General features: G+C 41.5%; 1 protein-coding gene across 8 annotated transcripts in view; it reads right to left on the bottom strand.

Moving 5' to 3' along the window:
- LOC110511301 (protein spire homolog 1) overlaps positions 1-15,129 on the bottom strand; it is a 70,931-nt gene that overhangs the window by 29,025 nt on the left and 26,777 nt on the right. For all 8 annotated transcript variants that reach the window (XM_090227539.1, XM_036970948.2, XM_036970959.2 and 5 more), the window contains exons 3-7: positions 12,472-12,708; positions 9,144-9,269; positions 4,494-4,568; positions 4,092-4,256; positions 3,858-3,944 (exon numbers count right to left, since the gene is read on the bottom strand). In XM_090227539.1, the coding sequence (XP_090083665.1) occupies positions 3,858-3,944; positions 4,092-4,256; positions 4,494-4,568; positions 9,144-9,269; positions 12,472-12,708 (690 nt within the window). The remainder of the gene's footprint in view (positions 1-3,857; positions 3,945-4,091; positions 4,257-4,493; positions 4,569-9,143; positions 9,270-12,471; positions 12,709-15,129) is intronic.

Raw genomic sequence — 15,129 nt, 5'->3', positions numbered from 1 at the left:
ACTGTCACTGTACTGTTAATATCACTGTACTGTTAATATCACTGTATTGTTAATATCACTGTACTGTTAATACCACTGTCACTGTACTGTTAATATCACTGTCAATGTACTGTTAATATCACTGTACTGTTAATATCACTGTCAATGTACTGTTAATATCACTGTCACTGTACTGTTAATATCACTGTACTGTTAATATCACTGTCACTGTACTGTTAATGTCACTGTCAATGTACTGTTAATATCACTGTACTGTTAATATCACTGTACCATTAATATCACAGTCACTGTTAATATCACTGTACCTGTAATATCACAGTCACTGTACCGTTAATGTCGCTGTACTGTTAATATCACTGTACTGTTAATATCACTGTACTGTTAATATCACTGTCACTTTTATTATCACTGTACTATTAATATCACTGTACTGTTAATATCACTGTACTGTTAATATCACTGTACTGTTAATATCACTGTACTGTTAATATCACTGTCACTTTTATTATCACTGTACTATTAATATCACTGTACTGTTAATATCACTGTACTGTTAATATCACTGTACTGTACTGTTAATATCACTGTACTGTCCTGTTAATATCACTGTACTGTTAATATCACTGTTAATATCACTGTACTGTTAATATCACTGTACTGTTAATTTCACTGTTAATATCACAGTACTGTTAATATCACTGTACTGTTAATATCACTGTTAATATCACTGTACTGTTAATAGCACTGTACTGTACTGTTAATATCACTGTACTGTACTGTTAATATCACTGTCACTGTTAATATCACTGTACTGTACTGTTAATATCACTGTACTGTTAATATCACTGTACTGTTAATATCACTGTACTGTTAATATCACTGTCACTTTACTGTTAATATCACTGTCACTGTACTGTTAATATCACTGTACTGTTAATATCACTGTCACTGTACTGTTAATGTCACTGTCAATGTACTGTTAATATCACTGTACTGTTAATATCACTGTACTGTTAATATCACTGTCACTGTTAATATCACTGTACTGTTAATATCACTGTCAATGTACTGTTAATATCACTGTACCGTTAATATCACTGTACTGTTAATTTCACTGTCACTGTACTGTTAATATCACTGTCACTGTACTGTTAATATCACAGTACTGTTAATATCACTGTACTGTTAATATCACTGTTAATATCACTGTACTGTTAATATCACTGTACTGTACTGTTAATATCACTGTTAATATCACTGTACTGTACTGTTAATATCACTGTACTGTACTGTTAATATCACTGTACTGTTAATATCACTGCACTGTACTGTTAATATCACTGTCAATGTACTGTTAATATCACTGTACTGTTAATATCACTGTCAATGTACTGTTAATATCACTGTACCGTTAATATCACTGTACTGTTAATATCACTGTCACTGTACTGTTAATATCACTGTCACTGTACTGTTAATATCACTGTACTGTTAATATCACTGTATTGTTAATATCACTGTACTGTTAATACCACTGTCACTGTACTGTTAATATCACTGTCAATGTACTGTTAATATCACTGTACTGTTAATATCACTGTCAATGTACTGTTAATATCACTGTCACTGTACTGTTAATATCACTGTACTGTTAATATCACTGTCACTGTACTGTTAATGTCACTGTCAATGTACTGTTAATATCACTGTACTGTTAATATCACTGTACCATTAATATCACAGTCACTGTTAATATCACTGTACCTGTAATATCACAGTCACTGTACCGTTAATGTCGCTGTACTGTTAATATCACTGTACTGTTAATATCACTGTACTGTTAATATCACTGTCACTTTTATTATCACTGTACTATTAATATCACTGTACTGTTAATATCACTGTACTGTTAATATCACTGTACTGTTAATATCACTGTACTGTTAATATCACTGTCACTTTTATTATCACTGTACTATTAATATCACTGTACTGTTAATATCACTGTACTGTTAATATCACTGTACTGTTAATATCACTGTACTGTACTGTTAATATCACTGTACTGTCCTGTTAATATCACTGTACTGTTAATATCACTGTTAATATCACTGTACTGTTAATATCACTGTACTGTTAATTTCACTGTTAATATCACAGTACTGTTAATATCACTGTACTGTTAATATCACTGTTAATATCACTGTACTGTTAATAGCACTGTACTGTACTGTTAATATCACTGTACTGTACTGTTAATATCACTGTCACTGTTAATATCACTGTACTGTACTGTTAATATCACTGTACTGTTAATATCACTGTACTGTTAATATCACTGTACTGTTAATATCACTGTCACTTTACTGTTAATATCACTGTCACTGTACTGTTAATATCACTGTACTGTTAATATCACTGTCACTGTACTGTTAATGTCACTGTCAATGTACTGTTAATATCACTGTACTGTTAATATCACTGTACTGTTAATATCACTGTCACTGTTAATATCACTGTACTGTTAATATCACTGTCAATGTACTGTTAATATCACTGTACCGTTAATATCACTGTACTGTTAATTTCACTGTCACTGTACTGTTAATATCACTGTCACTGTACTGTTAATATCACAGTACTGTTAATATCACTGTACTGTTAATATCACTGTTAATATCACTGTACTGTTAATATCACTGTACTGTACTGTTAATATCACTGTTAATATCACTGTACTGTACTGTTAATATCACTGTACTGTACTGTTAATATCACTGTACTGTTAATATCACTGTCAATGTACTGTTAATATCACTGTACTGTACTGTTATTATCACTGTACTGTTAATATCACTGCACTGTACTGTTAATATCACTGTACTGTTAATATCACTGTACTGTACTGTTAATATCACTGTACTGGTAATACCACTGTCACTGTACCGTTAATGTCACTGTACTATTAGTATCACTGTACTGTTAATATCACTGTCACTGTACTGTTAATATCACTGTACTGTTAATAGCAATGTACTGTTAATATCACTGTACTGTTAATATCACTGTCACTGTTAATATCACTGTACTGTTAATATCACTGTAGCGGTAATATCACTGTCACTGTTAATATCACTGTACTGTTAATATCACTGTCACTGTACTGTTAATTTCACTGTCACTTTGTAACAATAACTCTTGACTGTCAGTACCTCTCCTCTCATTACTGAGGCAGGCACTTCAGTGAGGCTGGGGCAGTGAGCATTGATGTACAGCTCCAGTAGCAGATGATCTGATTATCTATCAATCATCATTCCAATCAGTATAATCATACCCCAGAACCCCAAAACCTGAACTACCTGTATTTCTTTTGGGATATTAAGAACTCTTTCTTTGACTAAAGATGGGTTCAGTGGCTTGAGGTTTAAATGGAAAGTGGAGACCTCTAGCACCAATTCCCAGGCTTCCTCCAGTGATGAACGAGACATGGAAGGATGGCATGGCAAGACTAGAAGACACCAGAATGAGAGGAAAGTGGGGCAGGTACCATAGAATGTACTATCGTATAGTATATAGTACATGTATTATACAGTACTGTACATTAACAGGATTAGGAGAGAAAATGCCCCATGTTCTCCTCTCTAAACCCTATGACTGTACAGCCCACATAGATAAGAGATATACTTTACATACATAGCTAATATTTGTATTTTTATTTCATTCTATGGTACTATGTTCAGTCCAAAGAGACAGAACAGAGTTGTATCTCTATGGTTCAGCCCACCACCATGCCAACACCAAAGAGGTTGCTAGTCGATGTAAAGTATATCTGTTGTTTCTATAGGCTGTGCACTCACAGGGTTAAGAGGAGGTCTGGACCGGATGAAGTCTAGGATGACCTCATGGGCGCTCTTCTTCAACCTTGGTGGTATGTCGTTGTTTACCTGGAGGTGTAAGGGGAGACACACACACACACACACACACACACACACACACACACACACACACACACACACACACACACAGATTAAGAGAGACCATAACTACATATAAGAAACAAACCATGCTTTTAAGACACCTGACAGTCTTACCATGACCTTGCGTAGTTTGTAGCGTTTGGAGCGGATGTCATCCATGAGCATCTCGTAGGGCGTGAGCTGGAACTCGATGGCCAGAGGGTTGTACTGGCGCTCCTGGACCTTCTTCAGCTTCACCCCGTTCCGCAGGTCTCCCATCACCTGCATCCAGAACTTAGCCTGGGGGGTGCAAGGGGACAGAAATCACATAGCAACACAGTACTCATCCAATGATTTAACACTTATAGAGCCAATTTCCAGACCCAGATGAAGCCTAGATACCCCTGGGCTACAAAGAGTAGGTTAAATATGAGTCTGGGAAACCTGTCCTAAGGGTGTCACATAAGGGAGTCAGAGAAGGGTGTTGCCAGGTAAAAGGGGCTGTGTGAGGCTTGTGATAAGGAGCTGGTCACCTACCCAGTCTGCATTCTGGAGCTCATTTAGGTCTCTGCTGGGATCCTCAGACGGCTCGCCACCCATCTTCCGGAGATTCTATGAGAGAGAGAGAGAGAGAGAGAGAGAGAGAGAGAGAGAGAGAGAGAGAGAGAGAAAGAGAGAGAGACAGAGAGAGAGAGAGAGAGAGAGAGAGAGACAGAGAGAGAGAGAGAGAGAGAGCAGAGAGAGAGAGAGAGAGAGAGAGAGAGAGAGAGAGAGAGAGAGAGAGAGAGAGAGGGAGAGACAGAGAGAGAGAGAGAAAGAGAGAGAGAGAGAGAGAGAGAGAGAGATGGGGGATCAGAGTGAGAAAGAGATGAGCACTCAGAGCTTAATGTGAGTTTAAAGGCCCAGTACAGTCAAACATCGTGATTTTCCTGTGTTTTATATATATATCCACACTATGAGGTTGGAATAATACTGTGTAATTGGGAAAATAATGATAATAGTGTTAGAAATGTCAGTCTGTTTTTGTGTGAATGAATTTTGGCCTGCCTGGTGACATCAAAAGATAGCTCCGAAACCTCTCTGGCAATAACAGCTACTTTTCAGTTCTTCCTTCCCAACTGACAGAGTTATTGTTTTTTGCGAATAAACAATTTATGTTTATTTTTGACCATTTTAATTGAAAACAATAAAAGTAAGGTACTTAATTGTTACCCAGAAATGATTTGATATTGAGATAGAAATGGCTTAGTACGTTGAATTAAGTAACTGACCTCAAAGCCACATATTTCATCCTTTCATGTTGAAATGAGATGTTAATCAAGTTCATTGACTACCACAGCATTAGGACAGGCAGCTAGCCCTGCTATCAGTCACAATTACAAATCAATACCTATTCGATTATCAATGACAGTTAACAAGAGCCTTCGCAGCCTGACAACCTGCCAAGTCCTATCAACTAGCATCATGATGGTACACTCACACATTCCCACCACACTCATGCCCAGTCCATTTTCATCCGTGATTGAAAATCATCATTGTAGCCATGGGGAATAAAGCATGGTTCTACCAGTGTATGCATAGCAGAGATTACAGCTTTTAGCCATGGTCAAGATGACTGTATGAAATATAGAGTGGGAACTCCCTTAGCTATCCCATGCTAACACCAATCCACTGCTTTTAAATGTGTGGGAAGGAGTGAGCAAGTGTACTTTGAGAGCATTGGGATGCAACCAATGAAGCAGTGAGCAACCTGCATCCCTTCTCTTCCTGATTCAGGAGTTCATTAGAGGACAGGACACTGAGGGATCTGTTCTGCAGCAGGCTAGAAAGCCTCCTCCTCCTCTCTCTCCTCTCTCTCCCTGTTATTTGTGGTAAGAGAGTGGGCGTCACCCTGCATCCCACCGGTGTTTGATAGAGCAATCATGGGAGTCTCTCTGCTACAGCCCCTCACAGGAGATTTACTACAGGGCCTCTCCTCTCACTGGATATACAGAGCCATAACTCACACTGCACTGCAAGGGCATTTGCTAAGGTGTCTGCCTTGTCTACCATTAACAGTTTGGTACATATTCCCTTTTCATGGAATAACATAAAACAGAAAGCTTTCCCATGGTCCTTGAATAACGACATGATTGTTGACAAACATTTTAAAAAAGGACATCATTTATGAGCAGAGGAGCCCAGGGTGAGATGATATTGGATTTAACACCCGGTGCTCATTTGTACGACCAACACAATACTATCCCTTTCCTAACTTGTAGTATTTAACCCTGAGCAAATAGGAACAGAAGTGGCTTTGGTGTTTCAGCTACAACTATGCTTTTAATAGTGTCCCTCAGTCCTGTTATAGAGCTCTTTGTTATGAAAGAAAGGGTCTCTCTCTCTGCCTGCTGTCCTTAGCTAGCTAGATCCCTTATGGGACAACACGTCTATGCCTCACTGCCAGACAGAGAAGGACAAGCGGGGGAGGGGAATGATGCAGGGCCAAAAGCACATCGTATTTCTCCTGGTATCACACACACACGCACACACACAAACACACGCGCACGCACACACAAACGCACACACACACACGCACGCACGCACATATATAAATAAATGTAACATAAACGTAACCTATATAAACGTCCCACATTGAACAGCCAAGCATCTTGACCAGAGATTGCACTGTCCAGCAGATCCTTAGTCCCATCCCTACTGCAATAGTTCTAGATGTCTCTGCCTCCACATACAGTAGACTAGACTACATCCTGGCCTATTCACATCTGGTTGCATACACCAGATAGGCTAACTAAACTGGATGTACTGTCTGTCTATAGACCCCTGAACCACAGAGCTTGACACTTGTCTTCCCTTCTTCATAGCTAAGCTTCTAACCCTCTCCTCATAATAAGACTCTCCATTATCTTTTGTAACAGTGACTTATATAACTGTCCAATTCCTTCGCTCCTTTCAGACGTACTATACTGTGGAGGGGGAGTGCTGCTTGGCTGGATGGGTCCCTGGGGAGTAGCACCCAGTCTGTGGTTCATGCGGACCATTCCATTTGCTGAGCACATAGATTTTTCCTATGGCAAACCCTGCAGAAAAATGTATGACCTCAATGATGCATATTTTTGGGGTTCACAGGTTATAAATGACAACTGAGACTATGGGGGCTTGGTGGGTCTACATACATGTATTTTCTTCTGTGTCATGTTGAGCAATAGGAATAACTATTGCCCAGTGCATCAGGCTTCCTGCCATCCAGGACCTAGGCGGTGTCAAAGACTCCAGTCACCACAGTCATAGACTATTCTCTCTGCTACCGCACGGCAAGTGGTACCTGAGCGTCAAGTCTAGGACCAAAAGGCTCCTTAACAGCTTCTACCCCCAAGCCATAAGACTGCTGAACAATTAATCAATTGGCCTAATCAATTAATCAATTGCATTGTGGGACATTAAACTAAGCATTTAGGTATGCAGACATGTTCACAACAGCATTACGGGTTTACCTATGTACAGATGTAGGATCTTAATTTGAGCCAGTTTGCTACAGCAGGAAAATAATATTGCCGCAACAGGAAATCTGAATTATTATGTGGATTATAATGAATTGACATTTGTATAGGGTTTGATAAAAATGTGAAAAGTCAGAAATTTCAAAGTGGAAAATACAAACTTCAGAAGTTCTCCTGCAACAAGGTGATCAAATTAAGATCCTACATCTGTACCACCACAGAGCTAAGCCCTATAATACTGTACTCCAGAACTGTACAGACAGAAGTGGACTCTGCTCCCCAGCTAGGTGAAAGACTGAGCATAATATTTGACAACAAAACCTACAGCTATTACAAGGCAGCTTCCCCTGAGGTAGACAGATCACTCCCATCAATGCTCATTACTAGCCTACTTTAACATTTCATATGCTGTGTTGGGATAGCATGTCTACAAGCACGCACGCGTACGAACACGCACACACACACATATATATATATACACACACACACACACACACAGCATGTAGTGTTGTTCCGCTCTCTCAGTCCCCAGTCTATCCCTATTACATTCTAGCCCACAGTAAACATCACTGTGATGACCTGTGGCAGACATGGTTAGGGATGTACTGAAATATGAGATGCTAAATATAATCCATGCGTGCGGCTTGGTGCGAAGTACAGAGGCAGATAACACTGCTGCCTGAGTCTCATCCTGACTCCCTGCTGTGGATATGTTTTACAAACAACAGCTGTGGCTCTAGCTTTAGAGTACAACATCAATCCAAGTATCCATGCCAACAGACTGGTTATGTTGTGTGTGTTACTTTTTTTTAGCAAATTGCTTGATTTTAGCAGAGTAATAGACAGTTTCACTAGAAAACACACACACACACAGAGTAATCTGCATTCCTTCTCTGTAACACACACGCACACACACACACACACACACACACACACACACACACACACACACACACACACACACACACACACACACACACACACAAACACACACACACAGAGTAACCTGCATTCCTTCTCCTCTGTAACACACACACCCGACTCAAGGCTGATATACAGTAGGATCCATTACAGGACATGTACGTAGTGTGCCATGTTGATCAGTTCTCTGAAGCATGTGAAACACCTTAATGTCATGTTGCTTAATTTCCTGAATGAATGTCTCTCCAGTCACATGACCTCTGAACATATGTCCCGGGTCTACATGTCTGTCTGATTAACAGTACAAGGTTGTCTAGTGGTGAATGCCAATGACCATTCAGATTCACCTTTTAGTGGTCCTATGTGCACTGGAGCCTGAGAATGAGATGTCAATCAGGTCCCAGAAACAGACCGGAGCTGTTCCAATATCCACACTGGTTAGCATACCACATAGGATAAAGCAATGTATTGGGAATACATGCTAAGTAGTATGCTAGTATAGACAATGGAACAGAACCACTATGTAAGCAAGCTGAGGGCCGATGTAGTCAGGTACTGTGTAGTGTGTTGTGAGCATTGGTAAATGGAGGTGGTTTGGTGAACCATGGTCACATGATGAGTAACCTTTCCTGAGACCTGAAGACTTTCTTTACCTGCCCAAGCTAATTCCTAACCTTAGCTCAGTGGACTAGCACAGTATTGTCGCACCCAGGAGACAGAGGGTTTGAACCCAGTTGGTCACGCATTGATGTGTAGGTAGCCTCACCTCTTTGGCACTCTTGATCTTCTCCAGGAAGGAGCGTAGCTCCCTGGTCTCAGCGTAGAGAGCACGGCACACAGCCTGGTAGTGGCTGGGGGCATCGCCAGGGCTGGGGAGGTGAGACACACACATCTATAGACAGACAGACAGACAGACAGACAGACAAAGTAGTACTGTAAGTAAAATGTAAATATGGTAATTCAGCAGATGACAGAACGTATCCTTGTGACAGCAGATGACAAAATACTGTTTGTCCTTGTTTCTCTGAGACAGAAGGTCTGAAACAGAAGGTTCTCTTGGCATGATCTTGGCACCAGTAGTCCACTGCATTTCCCATCCCATATAGCTTCTCAAATTCTAACAGAAAATGGTTGGCCGTCTCATCTGCAATCTTGCCCACCAAGTAAATTCCCTGAAATGTCAACATTTCCATGAGATAAATGGTGCTGCTGTGTAGAGGAGGAAGCCTGGAGCAGAAATTGAGAATTAGGTGTAAACGAGTCTTTCCCCAGTAGCATCATCATCTCAATATTCCCTGACCCAGTCATTTTTAATAGAGTCATGCTTATATAGGAGAATATCCCTGATTGCAAATCACACAGGAACATACATCTGAAATGTTGTGAAACACCTAGAAGGCAGTTAGAGAGAGAGAGAGGCAGGCAGTTCCTTTAGAGCAAGGTTCTGTATTTACATCAGACAGAGAGAGAGAGACGAGGGGTGGACTGGAGGATAGAGAGGATGACAGCTACACTGTCATCCAGGCAGCTCAGATGTCCACAGCCGCAGATAACCTTACGAACAGTCGCTATGGAGACCTGGTTCCATCCCCTGGGCCCTGTCTCTAGAATCATTACTTCCCCGCTGTCATGTCTGTCCTTGGGCCGGATGCAAGGCTGAAGACTATGGTTCAGTAGAGGCTCCTCAGAGGAGGAAGGGGAGGACCATCCTCCTCAGTGAATTTCATTTAAAAAAGAATAAATAATTACATTTAAAAGGTTCTCCTTTTTAGATAAAACTATACTAAATATATTCATATATCACCAAACAATTGATTAAAACACTACTATGAGGGGCCTCCCGGGTGGTGCAGTGGTCTAAGGCACTGCATCGCAGTGCTAGCTGTGCCACCAGATGCTCTGTGTTCGAGTCCAGGCTCTGTCGCAGCCGGCTGAGACCGGGAGGTCCATGGGGCAACGTACAACTGGCCTAGTGTCGTCCAGGTTAGGGAGGGTTTGGCCGGTAGGGATATCGCGCACTAGCGCATCCTGTGGCGGGCCGGACGCAGTGCACGCTGACCAGGTCGGCTGGCTTCGGGGTTGGATGCGCGCTGTGTTAAGCAGCAGTGCGGCTTGGTTGGGTTGTGTTTTGGAGGGCGCATGGCTTTCGACCTTCGTCTCTCCCGAGCCCGTACGGGAGTTGTAGCGATGGGACAAGATAGTAACTACTAACAATTGGATACCACAAAAAAATGGGTCAAAAATGTAAACACTATTTTGCAATGAAGGTCTACAGTAGCCTCAGCGGCACTCTGTAGAGTAGCACCATGTGTAGTCGGAGAACAGCTAGCTTCTGTCCTCCTCTGGTTACAGCGACTTCAATACAAAACCTAGGTGGCTCATGGTTCTCACCAGATAATGAATCTAGTACTGAAAGCATACGCTAAAAATGAAGGAGAAGCAAAAGAGAGTGATTTCTTAATTTTTTTCACTGTCAGTTTCACTCACAGCTAGAAAATGCAGCTAGCTAGTTTAGCCTACTCAAACACCCTGCTCAAACAGAGGGATGCTATGTTAGCTAGCTGGCTATGACTATCCAACACAACACTGAAACTCTTCCAAGTCAAGGTAAGCTTTTGTTTTTACTAATTTATTGTCACCAGGGCCCGCCGGTGTAACTACTTACTGACTGACTGTAGACTGTAATGTTACTGCATGACTGTAGCGGGTTTACTAATGCGTTCTATTAGCTATGTTGACTAGGATGTTACTTTAGCTAATATGGTGACACCAATGTAGGCTGTGTGTAGTGGTTATGATATGGTTTGGCTTGGAAAGTGTTTTTTACCTGGTCTCCTACAGCTGATGTGTTATGCATTGAAGTCCACAAGTGAAGGAAAAAGGTGAGAAGAGGAAAACGCATAGATGCGAGAAGGAACAAAACATGGCTGCTATGAAAGTGAACTGTGTTTACATTTAATCAGGGGTGTATTCATTACGAAAATTGTTTCTTAAATGGAATGAAACGGGGATAAACATACATTAATTTGTCCAACAGAAACTCTCGTTTGAAACTGTTGGACTAATGATTACACCCTAGATCAGCTAGATGCGGGCAAGAGAGTGCAAGGTGGTATTGAATGTCACTTTCTGTCACCTCAACTTTTTCTCTCGACCTATGTGCACCTACGTTGTAAACTTTCATTCATAGGCTAGGTTGTAGCAACCTCATGATGGGTATATGGAAAATTCAAGTATCATGTAGTAGCCTAAACCTATCGATGTTAAATTGAACTGGGTGAATGGAATATGAATTGCAGTCATCCAATATGCTCTAATAGAAATAAGGCCATGTTCATGAAAAAAATGGTCCTCCTGCCACTGCTATGGTTATGTAAACACCATTGGGGCATCTAAGGACTCACTGGGTGGATCTAGTATGATGTCTGTTCTCTCAACACTACTGGGTGGATCTAGTATGATGTCTGTTCTCTCATTACTACTGGACATGCTGGGTGGATCTAGTATGATGTCTGTTCTCTCAACACTACTGGGTGGATCAAGTATGATGTCTGTTCTCTCAGCACTACTGGACATGCTGGGTGGATCTAGTATGATGCCTGTTCTCTCAACACTACTGGACATGCTGGGTGGATCTAGTATAGATAATACTCTCAACACTACTGTACATGCTGAGAGGATCTAGTATAGATTATAGTCTCCACTACTGTACATGGTGGGTGGATCTAGTATAGATAATAATTTCAACACTACTGGACATGGTGGGTGGATCTAGTATAGATAATAATCTCAACACTACTGGACATGGTGGGTGGATCTAGTATAGATAATCATCTCAACACTACTGGAGATGGTGGGTGGATCTAGTATAGATGATACTCACAACACTACTGGAGGAAAGACACATATACAACAACTGCAGGCTCCAGTACCATGACCCTGACCTGATCACCACCATTTTGTAGTTGACTGCACTTGATGGCTTGACAGCAGAAAACCTACTATTTCCTTATTAACCCTGTCATTCACCCATGTAGTGACATTTTGGCTTTTAATCATCAACCACCACCCTCCCCCAAACAACAGCTGCCTACCCTCAGGATGTCCCTGTAGCCACGGACATTACAGATGTTGATGGAGTCGTCTTCGGCCTCCTCTTCTTCTTCGGTGGCCTCGTAACCTTCGTCAGGGCAGGCGTCTCTCTCAGCATCGCCCATGTTGGTCATGAGGTCTATGAGCTGCTCCAGGGGTGGGCTCAGCTCCCGCTCCTCGCTCTCCTTCAGTCCGTAGTCCAACGCCTTGTAGATCATGATGCCCAGAGACTCAATCACCTGAAGGACAGGACACAAGCAACAACACACACTGGGTATCATTATATTGCCATCCATATACGGTGCCTTCGGAAAGTATTCAGACCCCTTCACTTTTTCCACACTTTGTTATGTTACAGCATTATTCTAAAAATTATTAAATAAATACAAATCCACAGCAATCTACACACAATACAATGACAAAGCAAAAACAGTTTTTTGACATCCCGAGACAGGATTGTGTTGAGGCACAGATCTGGGGAAGGGTACCAAAAATATGTCTGCATCATTGAAGGTCCCCAATAACACAGTGGCCTCCATCATTCTTAAATAGAAGAAGTTTAGAACCAGCAAGGCTCTTCCTAGAGCTGGCCACCTGGCCAAACGAAGTAATCTGGGGAGAAGGGCCTTGGTCAGGGAAGTGACCAAGAACCCAATGGTCACTCTGACAGAACTCTAGACTTTGTCTGTGGAGATGGGAGAAACTTTGAGAAGGACAACCATCTCTGCAGCACTCCACCAATTAGGCCTTTATGGTAAAGTGGCCAGATGGAAGCCAATCCTCAGTAAAAAGGCACATGACACCTCGCTTGGAGTTTGCCAAAAGACACCTAAAGACTCTCAGACCATGAGAAACAAGATTCTCTGTTCTGATGAAACCAAGATGGAACTCTTTGGCCTGAATACCAAGCGTCACGTCTGGAGGAAACCTGGCACCATCCTTACGGTGCAGCATGGTGGTGGCAGCATCATGCTGTGGGGATGTTTTTCAGTGACAGGGACTGGGTGACTAGTTGGGAGGGAAAGATGGAACTGAGCAAAGTACAGAGAGATCCTTGATGAAAACCTGCTCCAGAGCACTCAGGACCTCAGACTAGGGGCGAAGGTTCACCTTCCAACAGGACAACGAACCTAAGCACACAGCCAAGACAACGCAGGAGTGGCTTCGGGACAAGTCTCTGAATGTCCTTGAGTGGCCCAGCCACTCGAACCCAATTTAACATCACTGGAGAGAACTGAAAATAGCTGTGCAGCGACGCATTGTCATTATGGGGTATTGTGTGTAGATTGATGAGGGGGAAAAAACGCGTACATTTTGTAGAATAAGTCTGTAACGTAACAAAATGTGGAATAAGTCAAGGGGTCTGAATACTTTCCAAAGGCACTGTACGTTCATCATTGGCATCCAAGAATCATGCCAAAACAACAATGTCTTCATGTTTTGAATAAACAGATTTTAAATAATTTGTCTTGATTTGTGTTATTCGGCTGTCTCCTGGAAAACAACAGTAAATATGGGTTTGTGTCTTCGTTCCCAGCTATGTAATATATATATAATCTCCTTTCATGCCCTCATTGTCCCATGCTTTCAGCTGTAGCATGCTACACAAACACATTACCCTTTCATTCAAGTGAACGACCCAACCTTTAAAAGTAAGGCAGACTTTTAACAGATTAGTCAGTAATAACGTGACTTGACTGAGCCAGCGGAGAATACTGGACATTATAAACTGGGTGGTTGAAGCCCTGAATGCTGATTGGCTGACAGCCGTGGTATGTCAGATGACAAAACACTTATTTTTACTGCTCTAATTACGTTGGTAACCAGTTTATATAAGGCACCTCTGGGTTTGTGATATATGGCCAATATACCACGGCTAAGGGCTGTGTCCAGGAACTCAGCGTTGCGTTGTGCATAAGAACAGCCCTTAGCTGTGGTATATTGGCCATATACCACTCCCCCTCTGGCCTTATTGCTTAATAATAATGACACATAAATACCGTATGCAATATATATTTAAGATGATAAAAATAACAAATATTCAGGAGCTTCAGAGGAGTGATTTAAATCTTATACATACATTTACTAAATCAAGAATATCTATATTGTTTTATGCTTAAGTCCAGTGCTTAATTTGCACCTCTCCCCCCTCGCACTTCATCGTGTATTTCCTTATAGAATCACAGCAGCGCACAGGATTCTGGAGGAGCTGCAGCAAGCCTGATAAATTGACATAAATGTGCCAAAGTTATAAAGTTACTCCTGTCTGTTCAGGAGGAAATGAAATAATTCAGAATAGCCTACTACACCATGACAAAGCCCAAAACGTTGCCACAGAGGATAAATAGCTTATTTAAAAAATAGCCTAGCTGTGGAGTGTAGCCCAATACCAAGGCACAGCCAACCGTCGGGTACTCGCTGCAAATCTGTCAGTGAACAACATGCAGACAAAACTGGCCTTTCGCAATATTTAAAATAGCCTACAATCACAGGAAAACACTGGTTGGAAAGCAAATGTCTCCTGCTGAACAGAGAAGACTCTAATATGTCAGCTGCAGGCTATCAATATACATTGCATTCAGTTACTGTACAACTGTATTCTAAAATGGATTAAATTGTTTCTTCCCCCTTTCCCCCTACCCGCGGCAGGGTAGCCTAGT

This window comes from Oncorhynchus mykiss, chromosome 3 (genome assembly GCF_057628025.1).
Source record: "Oncorhynchus mykiss isolate SJ-2025 chromosome 3, ASM5762802v1, whole genome shotgun sequence".
Classification (NCBI taxonomy): Eukaryota; Metazoa; Chordata; class Actinopteri; order Salmoniformes; family Salmonidae; genus Oncorhynchus; species Oncorhynchus mykiss.
Note: the sequence above shows the minus strand (reverse complement) of the source record. Positions and strands in the feature narration are given on the sequence as shown.